Raw genomic sequence first — 19,348 nt, forward strand, 5'->3', positions numbered from 1 at the left:
ACAGACTAGTGCCACAAACACTGTCTAATTCAAAAGTGCAGTGCCTGACAAAATAATCACGTAACAATAAACAATTACACACAAAGACATGATGGGGAACAGAGGACTAAATACATGTTGATTGATTTAGGAATGAAAACCAGGTGTGTATGGAACAAGACAAAACAAATGGACATATGAGAAATGGAGCAAGGAGAGGAGCCGACTTTGGCGGAAGTCGTGACAGCCGCCCAGATTTGCATTGCAAATGAGGGCATAACCTGGGTCAAGACGCCAGCAGAGTAAGTAGACCTTTATGAAGTAAAATAAAGATTAGATAAAAATAAATAAATCAAAGACCTACAACACCTACGGTAGTCCTGCAGTATTTCTAAAAATGTTATTTTTTTATCTCTACATGTAGGTCTCCTGATTTAAATCCGTATCTCTGCCAAGCCTACAAGCAAATAAGAACTACTCAAGGCCATCAAGACGTTTTGGCAAGAGAAATTGACAATAATATAATGCAAAAAATAGATTGATCGTCTCAGCAAGGTTTTACCCGTGGTCTTGGAGCTGGGTGGAAGTGCAACTAAAATGTAGTTTAAATAACCATCTGCATTTTGAATGTCTTTTTTCTAGTTATTTTATTAACGAAAGCATAAAGACGTTGATGAAGAAATACTGTATTGCTAGATTTGAGTTAGAAATGTAACACTTCAGAGTACTTAAGCATTGAATACATTGCAGGTAGGGGGATGTTCACATCTACAGTAACCGGGCTATAAAGAGTCTATTGTCCTGCTAATCGGGCTACAAGTGTTTGAAAACCTGTTTTCCAGGTCCATCACTACTGTAAATAAAAATACAGCATCTTGTTTACGTTCTTTATTGTAACCACAATGTAACAAATCATTTGTATCTACCTTTCCAATTAATTTTAGAGTTTGGGATTAATTTGATTAATATTATTGTGTCTCTATTCAAAGAAAAACAAAAAACCCTCTGGGTTTTTGTTAGTATGGATTCGAAAATATGGCGCTGTACAACGTGGCGGTCAGGAGTAGGCTACCATACTGGGCTATTTAGCTAAAGAATCCCCTTGTCGTGCGGGCACGCTGGAGACTGGGGTTCAGGAGTAGGCTGTCCTTGTAAATTGTAAATTGTAAATGATTTCTTAACCTCTCTAGGATATAACCTCTCTGGCCAAAAGCCAGCGAAAATGCAGAGCGCCAAATTCAAATAAATTACTATAAAAATCAAACTTTCATGAAATCACACATGTAAGATACCAAATTAAAGCTACAATTGTTGTGAATCCAGCCAACATGTCAGATTTCAAAAAGGCTTTTCGGCGAAAGCAAACGATGCTATTATCTGAGGATAGCACCTCCGTAAACAAAGAGAGAAAAGCATATTTCAACCCTGCAGCGCGACACAAAACGCAGAAATAAAAACATAATTCATGCCTTACCTTTGACGAGCTTCTTTTGTTGGCACTCCAATATGTCGCATAAACATCACAAATGGTCCTTTTGTTTGATTAATTCCGTCTGTATATATCCAAAATGTCAATTTATTTGGCGTGTTTGATCCAGAAAAACACCTGTTCCAACATGCGCAACGTGACTACAAAATATCTGTAAACGTTGCCAAAACATTTCAAACTACTTTTGTAATACAACTTTAGGTATTTTTAACGTAAATAATCGATAAAATTGAAGATGGGATGATCTGTGTTCAGGAGGAAAACAAACTGTAGCTAGCTTTCTGGTCACTCGCCTCTATCTAACAGTACACTTGAAGTGACCCTCATTCTGAACAGGGCTACTTCTTCATTACACAAAGGAAAAACCTCAAACAATTTCTAAAGACTGTTGACATCCAGTGGAACCGGTAGGAACTGCAAGTGGGTCCCTTAGAAATCTGGATTCCCAATGAAACCCCATTGAAAAGAGTAACCTCAAAAAAAGAGATCTGAATGGTTTGTCCTCGGGATTTTGCCTGCTAAATAAGTTTTGTTATACTCACAAACATGAGTCAAACAGTTTTAGAAACTTCAGAGTGTTTTCTATCCAATACTAATAATAATATGCATATCTTATCTTCTGGGAGTGAGTATCAGGCAGTTGAATTTGGGCATGCTTTTCATCCGGATGTGAAAATACTGTCACCAAGATGTTAACTGACTTGCCTAGTTTAATAAAGGTTACACTAAGAGCATAACATTTCTACACCGTAATTGTAGTCTAACCAATACCCAAAAGGAGATTCAGTAAAAATAAAAATGTCATTGATTTATGAAGACCAGTCCCCATGTTTGTCTCAGAGCAGTGCGAAACGGTGCTAAAATAGTTGTAGGCTATTGCTTCAAATCATATTGCTTCTAACTTCAATATACTCTTTAAATAAATAAGACCTACACCCCTTTTACAATACATTACTCAACACTAGTGTGACTCATGTCGCCCATGGTAGGCCTACAGTATATCGAAAAATATGACGTGACTCTCCTCCAATAATTACGCACAGTGGGGCAAAAAAGTATTTAGTCAGCCACCAATTGTGCAAGTTCTCCCACTTAAAAAGATGAGAGAGGCCTGTAATTTTCATCATAGTTACACTTCAACTATGAAAGACAAATAGAGGAAAAAAATTCCAGAAAATCACATTGTAGGATTTTTAATGAATTTATTAGCAAATTATGGTGGAAAATAAGTATTTGGTCACCTACAAGCAAGCAAGATTTCTGGCTCTCACAGACCTGTATCTTCTTCTATAAGAGGCTCCTCTGTCCTCCACTCGTTACCTGTATTAATGGCACCTGTTTGAACTTGTTATCAGTATAAAAGACACCTGACCACAACCTCAAACAGTCACACTCCAAACTCCACTATGGCCAAGACCAAAGAGCTGTCAAAGGACACCAGAAACAAAATTGTAGACCTGCACCAGGCTGGGAAGACTGAATCTGCAATAGGTAAGCAGCTTGGTTTGACGAAATCAACTGTGGGAGCAATTATTAGGAAATGGAAGACATACAAGACCACTGATAATCTCCCTCGATCTGGGGCTCCTGTGGGGTCAAAATGATCACAAGAACGGTGAGCAAAAATCCCAGAACCATACGGGGGGGACCTACTGAATGACCTGCAGAGAGCTGGGACCAAAGTAACAAAGCCTACCATCAGCAACACACTACGCCGCCAGGGACTCAAATCCTGCAGTGCCAGACGTGTCCCCCTGCTTAAGCCAGTACATGTCCAGGCCCGTCTGAAGTTTGCTAGAGAGCATTTGGATGATCCAGAAGAAGATTGGGAGAATGTCATATGGTCAGATGAAACCAAAATATAACTTTTTGGTAAAATCTCAACTCGTCATGTTTGGAGGACAAAGAATGCTGAGTTGCATCTCATACCTACTGTGAAGCATGGGGGTGGAAACATCATGCTTTGGGGCTGTTTTTCTGCAAAGGGACCAGGACGACTGATCGGTGTAAAGGAAAGAATGAATGGGGCCATGTATCATGAGATTTTGAGTGAAAACCTCCTTCCATCAGCAAGAGCATTGAAGATGAAACGTGGCTGGGTCTTTCAGCATGACAATGATCCCAAACACACCGCCCGGGAAACGACGGAGTGGCTTCGTAAGAAGCATTTCAAGGTCCTGGAGTGGCCTAGCCAGTCTCCAGATCTCAACCCCATAGAAAATCTTTGGAGGGAGTTGAATGTCCGTGTTGCCCAGCAACAGCCCCAAAACATCACTGCTCTAGAGGAGATCTGCATGGAGGAATAGGCCAAAATACCAGCAACAGTGTGTGAAAACCTTGTGAAGACTTACAGAAAACATTTGACCTCTGTCATTGCCAACAAAGGGTATATAACAAAGTATTGAGATAAACTTTTGTTATTGACCAAATACTTATTTTCCACCATAATTTGCAAATAAATTCATTAAAAATCCTACAATGTGATTTTCTGGATTTAAAAAAAAGTTGAAGTGTACCTATGATGAAAATTACAGGCCTCTCTCACCTTTTTAAGTGGGAGAACCTCTACAATTGGTGGCTGGCTAAATACTTTTTTGCCCCACTGTATAGAGGATTGGAGGATATCTGTAATTCAGTGATATTTATTCCCATAGTAATTCATTTTGGATCCATATCTAATTAAACATTGGCATTTTAAAAGAGTATTTTTTTCATTATTTTATTAACGAAAGCATAAAGATGCCATTATTAGTTACATTGTTTTACTTTGAACATGCAGCCTGGCACGAAGAACAGTGGGAACATTTCCCTAGTTCCCTAGTGTTGCTCTGTGCTACCCAGTGTCGTGGGGTGGGGGTCCATTGTCCATCTCCCTTCCTCATTGGCTAGGTCCATCTTTTGGTGCGGCTCTGCGGCCCATCCAGTGCCCCCTGCCCTCGTGCCTTGAACCTCGTTCACTTTCAATAGATACAGCTGGAGAACTGCAAGGTAATCCCATTGTGCGCCACTCTGTAGCCATGACCAATATGACCAATATGACCAATATATATTGTCCTATAACAGGGTTAATAATATATATGTGAGAATATCCATGGGGCTTTTATTTAATTCTAAATTAATAATAATCACTTTGTTTAAAAAATAACAATATTTTGGAAAATACCGATATTTTGGAGATTTTTTCATTTTCAAATCATGTAAAATGAGTGAGAAAATTGCCATTCTTGAATATGGGGTGAGACAATGTTACTCATGTGTAAATAAAGCCAGTTTGTTATTTAGAATGATTTATTTATGTTTTTAGAGGGAGAGAAACCAAAAACCTACTCATTCTCCCAGTCAAGGACAGCACAGGTATTGAACCAGCATCTATAGCAACACAACTTGCACTGCTATGCAGTGGCTTAAACCATTACACCACTCAGGAGCTGTACAATGTGACTGGTCGGGAGTTGCCTAAACTACTACAGTAAGAGCAAAATAATCCTAACAAAATAAAATAATAAAAACCTTAGTGTAACAGTTTTGGTAAGCAACACCGAAGTCGTGAACAATTATCAGTTTCTATTTAGGTTTATGTCGCCCATTCATTGCCAGTTAGAGATACAGTTGGACCCAAAAGCATAATCAGTGCTCTAACTCCCCCTTGCGCTGGTCTGGAGCAATGAAGTCGTGCCGCAGGGTACCGTACTAAACCACAAATTACCTTGAAGTACCGCAGCATAATCGCAAAACCTTTAGTGGAGCAACCACTGTAGGCAGACCTTTTTAAAATGATGAAATAGCCTCATTAAAATGGGGCCCAATGTCAAGTGGTTATGGGCATGGAGGCACTGTTGTGAATGAGAGATAAGATGACTTACCTGTCACTGTCAGTCTGACTATATCACTCCACTTAGAATGCTTCTTCTGATCAACATGTGTACCCAGACACCTGTAGTCAGCACTGTCTGAAATCTTTACCTCACTGATCTCATATTTATGCTTCCTACTAAGGAAGTCCACACCATCCTTGCGCCATGTGTATTTCCAGTCAGTGACTTCTCCCCTCTGTATGTTACATCTGAGAGTGACAGATTCTCCACTGAATATCTGGGAGGATTTGGGTTGTTTGGTCAGAACAGCCTTTGCCTGTCCTGCACAAAATAAAACCAGCATGAAACAATTACTTTAACACCTGTTATTTGTTAACATGTTAACACTCAAAAGCACATTTAAAAAATCACAAACAAAGAAATATGATGAAGCATCAAGAGATGAAGGCTTGATCAAGTGTACAAATAACTACCATCGTCATCATCAGAGTGTCCAGAGTAGATGTGTGTACTCAGCACTACAACAAAGAAAGTCACAATATTCCAATATTAGCTTGAAATAAATAACAACATGCCATATTAATGTCACTGTTTACCAAATCCATACTGTACTTTTTTTTATTTTTAGGTACAATCTGCGGTTTCTACATCGATTTTTGCAATTTTAAATGAAACATAGCCATTTATTCTTGAAGAGTAGAATTTTGAATTCCCTCATTAGCTTAGTACAACTGTCTTATCCCATCATAACCTATAATATGGTTATTTTATTACAATTATTGTAAACAATGTAGATGAATTCATTTCTTTAGCCCCATCCCTCAGCCGTATACCACAACAAGCACAGGCTGACAATTTTGTGGTATTTTCGATTACATACTGCAGCTTTAAATGTCCACTGACTTCCCTATGTTGGCACCTGACTTCCCAGAGAGAGTACAGAGATCCAAAACACCACTCATTCACTTTTTAGCACAGTTCACTATAACTGTAGTGAAGGAACCCTCAACCGTTTACAATAATACTACAACACATCCAACAAATATTGCATTTTATATTCATTGTCATTGACAGCACATTTTGCAACCACTGATTTAACACCACTCTTTAGTTCCTGAGTGATGACCTGGTTAAATGCACATCACCACGCTAACCAGGTCTGCATGGCATCAGCTAGAAAAGCTCCCATGGAGATACAACATCAAGGTAAAGTGGTCACTCACTCTCGCTTCATATATTCCTACACCATATTTGCTGCAATTTCCTTTTAGTGCTGTTTACTAAGCGTTTGCAATGTTCTAAATAAGGGATAAAACACCATTTATGTTAATGTCTGATTCCTTTTTCCCTTAAATTCTTAGTAAATCAGGTAATAAGTGTTCATATACAAACACTAACTCAGTACTTACATAGTAGCAAACAGAACAAGGTGTGCTCCATTCTGTTCCCACAGACAAGTGACTTTCTCTATAACTACAGTCGTTCTGACAAACCCCTCCACGCCGTCACAGAGAAAAACAGAGAAAGAGTCTAGAGAAAATGTACAAAGACAGAAAATAGAATAGCCGTTGATACATTTTGATCAACTTCTTCTTATGGTTGGCTACATTGCCACACACTAGTTCCTTCCTCATTTTTGGAAGACACTAGGATGGAACAAGAATAGAGACCTGAATTGACGAGATCAGAGCTTGTGGTTGGACATCAAAATGTGCAGTTTGTTTCATATTGCACCCACCAAGCACATTGATAGATAGATTGGCAAAAAGTGCTCTTCACTGACGAGTCGCGGTATTGTCTCACCAGGGGTGATGGTCGGATTCGCGTTTATCATCGAAGGAATGACCGTTATACCGAGGCCTGTACTCTGGCGCGAGATCGATTTGGAGGTGGAGGGTCCGTCATGGTCTGGGGAGGTGTGTCACAGCATCCTCGGACTGAGCTTGTCATTGCAGGCAATCTCAACGCTGTGCGTTACAGATACAACATCCTCCTCCGTCATGTGGTACCATTCCTGCGGACTCATCCTGACATGACCCTCCAGCATGACAATGCCACCAGCCATACTGCTCGTTCTGTGCATGATTTCCTGCAAGACAGCTATGTCAGTGTTCTGCCATGGTCAGCAAAGAACCCGGATCTCAATCCCATTGAGCACGTCTGGGACCTGTTGGATCGGCGGGACAGGGCTAGGGCCATTCCCCCCAGAAATGTCCGGGAACTTGCAGGTGCCTTGGTGGAAGAGTTGGGTAACATCTCAGAGCAAGAACTGGCACATCTGGTGCAGTCCATGAGGAGAAGATGCACTGCAGTACTTAATGCAGCTGGTGGCCACACCAGATACTGACTGTTACTTTTGATTTCGACCCCCCCCCCCTTGTTCAGGGACACATTATTCAATTTCTGTTAGTCACATGTCTGTGGAACTTGTTCTGTTTATGTCTCAGTTGTTGAATCTTGTTATGTTCATACAAATATTTACATATGTTAAGTTTGCTGAAAATAAACACAGTTTGAACACATCTTTGTAGTGACTCTGTGTTGTCACTTCATTGGAAAACCTCCCTGGTCTTTGTGGTTTAACCTTTGTTTGAAAAATCCACTGCTCGACTAAGGGGCTTTACAGATAATTGTATGTGTGAGGTACAGAGATGAGGTGGACATCCAAAAATCATGTAAAACACTTATTTCACTCCGAGTGAGTCCATGCAACTTATTATTTGACTTGTTAAGCACATTTATACTCCTGAAACTATTTAGGTTTGCCATCACAAAGGGGTTGAATAATTATTGACTCAAGATATTTCAGGTTTTCATTTTTTATTAATTTGTAAAAAAAAAAATGCAAAAAACATTGATATTATGGGGTATTGTGTGTAGGCCAGTAACACAAAATATATACATTTAATCAATTTGAAATGCATGCTGTAACAACAAAGTGTGGGAAAAATCAAGGGGTGTGAATACTTTCTAAAGGCACTGTGCCTATCTGTCATTTTTTTTTTTTTTTTTACGTATTACCTTTTATGGCAGATGGCCCAGTACAGTGTGTATGGCATTGTGTGGGTGAGCAGTTTGCTGATTTTAATTGTGAAGAGAGTGCTCCGTGGTGGTGGGGTTATGGTACGGGCAGGCATAAGCTACGGACAACTTACACAACTGCATTTCATCGATGGCAATTTGAATGCACAGAGATACCGTGACGAGATCCTGAGGCCCAATACAATGCCATTCATCCACCGCCATCACCTCATGTTTCAGCATGATAATGTACAGTCCCATGTTGCAAGGATCTGTACACAATTCTTGGAAGCTAATAATGTCACAGTTCTTCCATGGCCTGCATACATACCACACGTCACCCATTGAGCATGTTTGGGATGCTCTGGATCGACGTGTATGACAGCGTGTTCCAGTTCCCACCAATATCCAGAAACTTTGCACAGCCGTTGAAGAGGAGTGGGACAACATTCCACAGGTCAAAATCAACAGCCTGATCAACTCTATGCGTGAGGCAAATGGTGGTCATATCAGATACTGACTGGTTTTCTGATCCATTTCCCTACCTTTTTTGAAGGTATCTTTGACAAGATGTATATCTGTATTCCCAGTCATGTGAAATCCATCGATTAGGGCCTCAATCATTTATTTCAATTGACTGATTTCCTTATATGAACTGTAACTGCAAATTGTTGCATGACGGATTTATATTTTTGTTCAGTATATGTTATGAATTTGAAAAATGTACAATATGATCTGAATTTGCAAATTGATATGTTATGAATTTTAGGTTAAAGGGTTAAGGTTAGGGTTAGAGGAAGGGTTAGCTAAAAGGGTTAAGGTTAGGTTTAGAGTTAGTCATCATGCTAAGTAGTTGCAAAGTGGTAAGTAAGTTCAAAAATGGCTAATTAAAGAAATGATAAAGTTGTCCATGATGAGATTCAAACTCGCGTCCTTTGGGTAGTCGGGCGGACAAACCCTCAAACTTCTGGCCCATAGCCCTGCGTGGCATCGACTGTGCCACAAAACCATGCTAAAGTGGTTATGTCGATATCCATGTTTATAAACGCAGGGTTGCTACAGTTATTGTTATTTGTGATGGTACAGTAATACTTTTTTTTGTATATTATGAGGATAAAAGGGTCAAACAAAATGTGTACAGTACAAGCAGAGGGTCATGTAAAAATATTTTTTATGTTTGGGGGGGTGATTTTTGTCCACAACTCTCGTGCACTCTTAAATGGGAACACACACATTTAACATGAACATATCAGGATATAGTACTGTGAGTAATTCCATTTAGATTGCTTCCGGAGAAGAGAGAGGGAAGGCACAATGTTATCCTGTCTGGGAGTTTCACAGTGGATCATGCTACTACTTCCCCAGCAACGAACAGAGTCGATACGCTTGCATCCGTGACGGAGGACATCTGCATCCATGACTCGACTTGAGAATAAAGGACTCGGACCTCAAACACTAGGGACTTGGGACTCGACTCAGGCTCGTGGTTAAGTGACTTGACTACATCACAGAGGAGAAGGGTTGCAGACACTCCCCTGGATTGGACTGACAGAAGCGATGTAAGACGGCCAGTGGGTCTGGATTGACAATACAAATCTTAATGACAGCATCAAGTAAGGACATGTTTAAGGCTAATTTACAGTACACACACACATACACACACTCAAAAGCATGTATACATAGTACACTCAAAAGTATTTATTCAAATACACAATAAACACATTCTCACCAGGGTTGGGCTCAATTCTGACCTTTGGAATTGACTCCCATTCAACTAATGAGTTGAAATTCTATTTGAATTGGCCACACCCCACATGATGTATAATTTGAGTTTGAGTGGCAGGGAGTAGAATTGAATAAAGTGCAATTCAAAGAAATTCCACTCAGTCATAGAACATTAGTTTCATTGAATCTGTCATACCTGTATAGTACCTGTGTAGTTCTACCACATAGCCAGCTAGATGTAACAGATCCTACAGAAATTGATTGAAACTTTTCTATTGATATTTGTAAATGCGCTTTCTCATCGATCTACATTGGACATTTCAGTCATTTACCAGCGATTTACATTTAGTGAATTATAGCCAATTAGATATGGTACTTATTACAAAAATGATAACCCAAAAAATATGATATACAGTTGATTGATTGTACGTGTCTTTTTATTGCTATTGTTTGGTTGAGCTTGTCATCTCAACCTTCTTTTCAGTTGGTTAAAGATGGGATCAAACACGGGATTCCCATGTATTTTTATTCAGCTGTTTTGTATACATGTATTTTTAATAAAGCATGTACAGTGCTAATAGATGGAATGATTAATTAAGCAAAATAAGTAAATGTTTTTTTTCATATTCATTTCCCCCTCATTCTTCCTCGTTCACAATTTCCCGTGTTTTGCTTTTCGCTATCTGAGTCTAGGGGTCAAGTCTTAGTCAATGTAATAGCAGGGTAACTGTGAGAGGGACGGAGGGGTAGTTTATCTCCTATGGAGCAGCTCTGTCTGGTTTGTTGAGATTGTTCCCGTATTTGTCCACTGGGCAACACTGTGCTGCTGCTGGTTTCTGTACAGTGCTGTAGATCGATGTAGGGCTCTGCGGCCCTGGTCTGTCTTCTTTTGTAGCGCCCACTTTGTCCACTAGGTGAGACTCTTCTGCAGCTGGTTGCTGCACAGTGCTGTAGATTGCCGCTGACTGTGACTCTGGCATCTCTTCTGGTGACGGGAGCTCCACTCCTGCAGCTCCTGGTTTCCCTACAGTGACGTAGATAGTTGTTATGTCAGAAGCCCCTGTGTTTCGTGGTCCCGGTCTCTCCCCTTGTGGAGCGCTCACTGGGTTGACCTGTTAGGATGTGAGACATTATACTGTATCAACATTCAAATGATCATTCTTTAAACATTTTGAGAAACATTTGTTCTTTAACTACTGAAAGTAGTCATTCCCATGTGACATGACTACGTGGCGATAGAGCTGGGGGGGAAAAAACACTCTTTTGAGATACAAGGTTTTTCCAGGACACTGACAATAGATAAATGATGGACAGAGATGGTACCTGCAGTGGCAGCTTGTTTTTATGGGCCCTTCTTCTGGTTGATTTGATGCGTCGTATTCCAACAAACACAATAATGAGTAGCAATCCAGCAGTAACACTGCCCACAACGATGCCAACTAGGTATTCTGAAGCTTTCCCACCCTTCTCAATGCCTGAGATGTCACACGCACGCACACACACACACACACATTGTTATTCACATTTTTGCTGGAAAAAACATAATTATGTTAACAGAAATGATATTAAAACTTTGATCTTTTTTTAACAATGATAGAGGCACAGAAGGTAAATTGGACTTACATATGTCCTTCATGGGTTGTGAGTTGGTCTCTGCACTGACGTGATTTTTGCCTGTGCACTGGATAGTGCTGTTGTCATTGGAGATGGTGATATTGACTACGGTGAGTGACTGTTGTGACAGTGTGCACTGACGCCCGTTACAGACAGACAATGCCCAGACGTCTTTAACAGAACAGTTCACTGTGATGTTACATTGTCCCCGACTTGAGTTGGAGTAGAGAGACACCACCTTCATGACTGGTATGGAAACAGCTTCTACAAGAACCAGTGGTTGGAAAAAAGGTTATATCCATGACAAGAAGAGTCAGAGGAGTGTGAGGAATCTCCTATAGTTTAATCCTATAGTAAAACAAAATAATGATTGTGCATAAACCAGTTATAACCAGTGTGTGGGTATAATCGCTGGGAAAGCAAAGCCAGAAACAAGCCATCTTACAACTTTTGTGTTATATAGGCCTAAGCCTGAAACATTAAGAAGACACAGTGGCAGAATAAATTCAACCACACCTTTGTTTCATCCCAAAACCAGAGAGCAACCTGTGTCTGGTCAAGTCCTCAAAGCATATTGCATGTAAGAAACGGTTACATGACCTTCAGCATGGTCAAGCAAATTAATGTTTCCAACATTTTGGGACCACAAAACAACTATTGATTTTGAAGCACAAATTTCAACTTCAACATCCTCAACATCATCAAATCACCTCTGCTTAGTCTAATACAGTGGCAACTAAAATATACCAAAAATAATTTAGTCCAATCAAGGTAAATATGATGTGGCTGTCCATGGTTCTCATTTCTGTGTGTGTGTGTGTGTGTGTGTGTGTGTGTGTGTGTGTGTGTGTGTGTGTGTGTGTGTGTGTGTGTGTGTGTGTGTGTGTGTGTGTGTGTGTGTGTGCAAGTGCCGGTTAGTTTTCGTGCAGTAGAAAAAACATTTTGACTCACCCTACTTTGATGTGGCTGTCCATGGTTCTCATTTCTGTGTGTGCGTGTGTGCGCGCGTGCGCAAGCGCGTGTTCGTTTTCGTGCAAGTAGAAAAAAACATTATGACTCACCCTGTCAATGCCATCCTCTCTTTCATGTTGACAAAACGGTCTATCACTCTGTCATACAGTAAGTAGTACACACTTTCATTTTTTGTTGTCCTAGGCTACCTGGCTGAAATGCTTGCTTGGTAGCCTAACTTTCTTTCATGGGCAACATTAGCTAGTTAACATTTAGCCTTCTACATCTAGCTACATATTGAACTTCCATCCTCTCAGGCCTGGGGCACAATATATGAATTTGTGGTTGGATCAGAATCGCCATTGTAATCTTTGGCCAGTACGGAGAATTAAGTAAAACCACAAGTCCAAATCCCTATCTCCATTCATGGCTTAATTAGGAAAGGGACCATTTTAGCTAGCTATAGTGTAACTAGCCACTGGATGACATCAACACATAATGATTGGAGTGAAGCCAAATCCAAACTGGCTTCCCTTGACACTTTGTTTTGGTGCACCAGGACCATTCACAGTTGAGCTCTCTCAGTTTAGCTCAACGCTGATTGGCTATTATTTATTTTTTTATCAAGGGAAGCCAAATGCTCTCTGGCTTCCCTTGCATTCAATGCTACGAGTGGCAAAAATGTCATACTCTTTTGGACCAGAAAGCATCAGATAAAAGGCCTACACATACAGCGACAGAGGGGAGCTGTTTCACTCTCTAGGATGCTTTCTCCGGTGAGACACATTAAGCCTATTGCAAATTGAAGGAAAATTATGAAAGTGTTTTTTTTTTGTTAGGTTTTTGTGTACATTTTTGGGGGAGCCTAGCTTCCCTTGGCATCCATGAATACACAACACTGGTTATAACGTAGAAAGCAATGACCGTAGTTGTAGGAAAATGTGGGAAAACATTTGCAGGAATGTTTATATTGTGTGCAGGGGCATAGGCTTGACTCTGACATTGGGGGAGTGGACATTTTTCTACGGGGATCCGGTGGTTATGGCCCTGGATTATATTTTTTTGAAACCTGTTTTAAATGCTCACTTCTAACTTTTGAGAAAATGATACAGACAAATATTAACTTACAAATGTGAAAAATGTACAAGGCTAAGTGGGGCATAGCAGAGGGGCACCTACTCTGGTCAATCAGTCTCAGGGGCATGGCTATTCATACTTAATGAATACCAGAGTGATTGTTAATGTGGATATATACTACATGAGAAAAAGTATGTGGACACCTGCTCGTCGAACATCTCATTCCAAAATCATGGTTATTAATATGGAGTTGGTCCCCCCCTTTGCTACTATAACAGCCTCCACTCTTCTGGGAAGGCTTTACACTAGATGTTGGAAAATTACTGCGGGGACTTGCTTCTATTCAGCCACAAGAACATTAGTGAGGTCGGGCACTGATGTAAGGTGATTAGGCCTGGCTCGCAATCTGCAAGGGCCTTCCCCAAACTGTTGCCACAAAGTTGGAATTACAGAATCATCTAGAATGTAATTGTATGCAGTAGTTTTAAGATTTCCCTTCACTGGAACTAAGGGGCCAAGCCCGAACCATGAAAAACAGCCCCAGACCATTATTCCTCTTCCACCAAACATTACAGTTGGCACTTTGCATTCGGGCAAATAGAATTCTTCTGGCACCCGCCAAACCCAGATCCAACCAATGGCTTACACCACTTCAGCCGACGCTTGGCATTGCGCACGGTGACCTTAGACTTGTGTGTGGCTGCTCTGCCATGGAAACCCATTTCATGAAGCTCCTGACAAACAGTTCTTGTGCTGATGTTGCTTCCAGAGGCAGTTTGGAACTTATTAGTGAGTGTTGCAACTGAGGACAGACAACTTTACGCGCTACGCACTTCAGCACTCAGCAGTTCCGTTCCGTGAGCTTGTGCGACCTACCACTTCGGGGCTGAGACTTGCTCCTAGACATTTCCATTTCACAATACAGCACTTACAGTTGACTGAGGCAGCTCTAACATGGCAGAAATGTGACGAACTGACTTGTTGGAAAGGTGGCATCCTATAACGATTCCATGTTGAAAGTCACTGAGATCTTCAGTAAGGCCATTCTACTGCCAATGTTTGTCTATGGAGATTGAATGGCTGTGTGCTCGATCTGTCAGCAACAGGTGTGGCTGAAAGAGCCGAATCCACTAATTTGAAGGGGTGTCTGCATAATTTTGTATGTATAGTGTATTCAATTAAACAGCCATTTGGTACTCAGAATGATTCATTTCCCAGTATTTTTCTCGCTTTCCCTAAGTCAGGAATTTTACTTCTGCTTCTATATAGGGTATGGTTTGAAATGTACTGTAATATTCTCAACTTATAATAGTTATTATACTGTAATAATAACCAGCAACATACACAGTTGGAAATGTAAGTAGGTATAAAAGGTCAAACCGAAATAAATACATCTCCACTCTACAGAAATATAAAAATGTATTATCATCATCATCATCATCATCATCATGGCTTCCTTTCTCCTGCATGAAATTAACACATGCAATACACTCTCTAGACCAGGGGTCCTTTTCTAGAATGAGGGCTGCTTTAAAAAAAATCAAACATGTCATGAGCTACTCGTTTTTTTCTAGCTTTCAAACAGGCACATTCATCTCTTCTCCTCTCCCCTGCAACTCTTCCCCGCGTCTTTAGTCTACAAGAGAAAGTGGGTGCACTATGTTTTCTGTCAATATACGTGTTCAAATAATGGTTAATAAATAACTCTAAGGGGGCCCTATAAAATATGTGCTTTTCTCCCCAAATTATGTTATACATTTTCCCAAATGATGTTCTGTTTCATTTTTCCTGGTTTTATATGTTTTTGTTTTTCTGTCTTAAAATTACAATTGTTCTTAAAGAAACAGAATTTGAGGTTCTAAGTCCATGTCAATGGATAAAGCACTTTTTTTAGGTCTGGAAGAAAACGAACACATGTAGATGAATTGCGCATCTGGCCCTTTAATTGCGCAGCTAGTGAGTGAGTAATGTGCCTTCTAATTTGCTGCTTCCCTGATGGTTCTGTACTGCTGCTGGTAATTTCATGGCAATGTTTGCAAATAACAAATATCAGATACAAACGATATACTACTCATGATACACTTCTGCCAGGTAAGCCTACTTTGCAAGTAACATATAATTGAGAAGGTTTAGGGGGACATATTTCAGTCTACCCACAAGACAGTTATCACATCAACTGGCTACACACGGAGTGATAGTCAAACGCGCGCACCACACAGACAAACAGGAGCAATATTGCTGGAAATTAATTGTCAGATATTGTGTTAGGTTTGGCTTTTTAAGCCGATAATGGCTAACTAGGGGTGTGATAATGTTAAAGTTGCGATTGTACGATTTGTTTTTGACGGCTAGCGGTTGAACACTTAAATTGCATGTCCTTTCAGAATTATTTGGTGAGCTACTCATAGGTGATATGCGAGCTACTAGTAGCTCCTAATCGACCTGTTGGAGACCACTTCCCTAGAACAAGGATCAGCAACTTTGATGGTGGTGGGGGACACAAAGACATCTGAACTCATCATGAGGGACCAACGTGGTTTTCTCGGGTCTGCTTACTAACATCCATACCCACATACCCAGTCAGAGCCGGCAATAGCCTTTTTGTGGGCCCTCAGTTAAATTTTGAATTATACTCACCCTGTATTGTTACTTTGTACTCAATAATAGTTTCTAAATTCCATTTTCCAACAGTCGGATAGTAAATTCCACTGTCCGTTTCCTTCAGATTCTTAATGCACAGAGAGTGGTTCACCGGGTTATATTGCACCTTCTCCTTGTATTGAGGAGAGATCTCTTTATTATCAACTATTACATCACTTTTGAATTTCCATTTAAGTTCTTCATGCTCCCCAGGGGATTCAGCAACGGCCAGACACACCAAACCTCCCTTCAACCCATACTTTTCTATTGACGGAACTTCAGCCCAGGTCCCTATAGAAAAAAGAAAAGGTTCACCGGGTGCAACGTTTTTTCAGCAGGGGATAAAACACGAATAGCATACCAGGCTAACTATTTACCTTCATATTTTTTTCTAATTCCTGACTGTTATTTGACATTTTTATTTTGTCCTAAAAGCTTAATTCCCTTTGGAAAATACATGTGCACCGTTTATTAAATCTATTTCTAGAAGTCACCTTAACTATCTTAAAAAAAAAGAAATTGGTATGGGTTACCTGTGAGGATGAGTAGAAACCATAAAATGTTCATTGTTTTAGTGTAAGTGATGAAGTCTGGCATCGTTCTCTGATCTCTGTCAAGGTTGAGTTACTCAAAACAAACTAAGTAGGTGATGGTAGTTCCCTGCCCTAAATACGATTCTCACAACTTCCCGCCCCCTCAGTTTAAGCTGTAGTGTTAAATGCTCACTTTGAAAACTTATTTTAAGGGGTAGATCAGCTTTAACATTGTAGATAGATTATGGCTTCCATCAATGTAATTACCTGCATCATTTCCAGTCCCCCATATATATTTTTGTAAATATACTGTAATGTGCCTTGCAAAAGTATTCATCCCCCTTGGCGTTTTTCCTATTTTGTTGCATTACAACCTGTAATTTAAATGGATTTTGATTTCTGTCACGCCTTGTTCTGTTTCACCTGTTCCTGTGATTGTCTCCACCCCCTCCAGGTGTCGCTTATATTCCCCAGTGTATTTATCCCTGTGTTTCCTGTCTCTCTGTGCCAGTTTGTCTTGTATGTTTAGTCAAGTCAACCAGCGTTGTTTTTGCTGTACTCCTTTTGCTATTCTCCTTTTTCTAATCGTCCCGGTTTTGACCTTTGCCTGTTTCTGGACTTTGTACCCGCCTGCCTGACCATTCTGTCTGCCTTGACCACGAGCCTGTCTGCCACTCTGTATCTCCTGGACTCTGATCTGGTTTTGACCTTTTGCCTGTCCACGACCATTCTCTTGCCTACCCCTTAGGATTATTAAACATTGAAAGACTCCAACCATCTGCATCCGGGTCTCGCCTTGTGCCTTGATTGATGTCTTGTAATAGACATACACAAAATAGTCCAAATTGGTGAAGTGAAATGGAAAAAACATTTCTTTCAAAAAACTGAAAAGTGGTGCGTGCATATGTATTCACCCCCTTTGCTATGGAAGCCCCTAAATAAAATCTGGTGCAACCAATTACTTTCAGAGGTCACGTAATTAGTTCAAGTCCACCTGTGTGCAATCTAAGTGTGACATGATTTCAGTATATATATACCTGTTCTGAAAGGCCCCAGAGTCTGCAACACCATTAATCAAGGGCCACCACCAAGCAAGCGGCACCATGAAGACCAAGGAACTCTCCAAAAAGTTCTGGGACAAAGTTGTGGAGAAGTACAGATCAGGGTTGGGTTATAAAAAAATATCTGAAACTTTGAACATCCCACAGAGCACCATTAAATCCATGATTACAAAATTGAAAGAATATGGCACCACAACAAACCTGCCAAGAGAGGGCCACCCACCAAAACTCATGAACCAGGCAAGTAGTGCATAAATCAGATAGGCAACAAAGAGACCAAAGATAACCCTGAAGGAGCTACAAAGCTCCACAGTGGAGATTGGAGTATCTGTCCATATGACCACTTTAAGCCGTACACTCCACAGAGCTGGGCTTTAAGGAAGTGTGGCCAGAAAAAAATCCATTGCTTAAGAAAAAAATAAGCAAACACTTTTGGTGTTTGCCAAAAGGCATGTGGGAGACTCCCCAAATATATGGAAGAAGGTACTCTGGTCAGATGAGACTAAAATTGAGCTTTTTGGCCATCAAGGAAAACTCTCTGTCTGGAGCAAACCCAACATCTCTCATCACCCCGAGAAACCATCCCCACAGTGAAGCATGGTGGTGGCAGCATCATGCTGTGGGGAGGTTTTTCATTGGCAGGGACTGGGAAACTGGTCAGAATTGAATAAATGATGGATGACCTGTTTCAGTCTTCCAGAGATTTGAGACTGGGATGGAGGTTTGCCTTCCAGCAGGACAATGACCCTAATCATACTGCTAAAGTAACATTTGAGTGGTTTAAGGGAAAACATTTAAAAGTCTTGGAATGGCCTAGTCAAAGCCCAGACCTCAATCCAATTGAGAATCTGTGGTATGACTTAAAGATTGCTGTACACCAGTGGAACCAATATAACTTGAAGGACCTGGAGCAGTTTTGCCTTGAAGAATGGGTCAAAATCCCAGTGGCTAGATGTTCCAAGCTTATAGAGACATACCGCAAGAGACTTGCAGCTGTAATTGCTGCAAAGTATTGACTTTGGGGGTGTTAATAGTTATGCAAGCTCAAGTTTTCTGTTTTTTCTTGTTTTATTACTTGTTTATTTCACAATAAAAAATATTTTGCATCTTCAAAGTGGTAGGTATGTTGTGTAAATCAAATGATACAAACCCCCCCAAAAATATATTTTAATTCCAGGTTGTAAGGCAACAAAATAGGAAAAATGTAAAGAGGGGTGAATTCTTTTGCAGGCCACTGTAAATATATATATATATATATATATATATATATATATATATATATATATATATATATAGATAGATAGATAGATAGATAGATAGATATATATATTGTTTTCCTTCATTATTTTCCCCTGTCATGCCCTGGCCAAAGAGAGGCTTTTATTCTCTATTTTGGTTAGGCCGGGGTGTGACTACGGTGGGCATTCTAGTTTCTTTATTTCT

General features: G+C 40.3%; 2 protein-coding genes across 2 annotated transcripts in view; both read right to left on the bottom strand.

The window, feature by feature from the left end:
* LOC112214580 (immunoglobulin superfamily member 1) overlaps positions 1-6,844 on the bottom strand; it is a 30,635-nt gene extending 23,791 nt beyond the window's left edge. Inside the window, exons 1-3 of the mRNA XM_042297799.1 lie at positions 6,693-6,844; positions 5,757-5,801; positions 5,332-5,604 (exon numbers count right to left, since the gene is read on the bottom strand). Coding sequence (XP_042153733.1) covers positions 5,332-5,604; positions 5,757-5,801; positions 6,693-6,723 — 349 coding nt within the window. The 5' untranslated portion in view covers positions 6,724-6,844. The remainder of the gene's footprint in view (positions 1-5,331; positions 5,605-5,756; positions 5,802-6,692) is intronic.
* A 3,136-nt stretch (positions 6,845-9,980) lies between these two features.
* Positions 9,981-16,970, bottom strand: si:ch1073-220m6.1 (SLAM family member 9). Its single transcript, XM_024373443.2, has 5 exons — positions 16,845-16,970; positions 16,309-16,602; positions 11,653-11,907; positions 11,353-11,504; positions 9,981-11,141 (listed from the first exon to the last, which is right to left on the bottom strand). Exons 1-5 carry the CDS (start codon positions 16,906-16,908, stop codon positions 10,788-10,790), a joined length of 1,119 nt encoding a protein of 372 aa, XP_024229211.1. The 5' UTR covers positions 16,909-16,970; the 3' UTR covers positions 9,981-10,787.
* Positions 16,971-19,348: the final 2,378 nt, after the last annotated feature.

Source organism: Oncorhynchus tshawytscha, linkage group LG15 (genome assembly GCF_018296145.1).
Source record: "Oncorhynchus tshawytscha isolate Ot180627B linkage group LG15, Otsh_v2.0, whole genome shotgun sequence".
Classification (NCBI taxonomy): domain Eukaryota; kingdom Metazoa; phylum Chordata; class Actinopteri; order Salmoniformes; family Salmonidae; genus Oncorhynchus; species Oncorhynchus tshawytscha.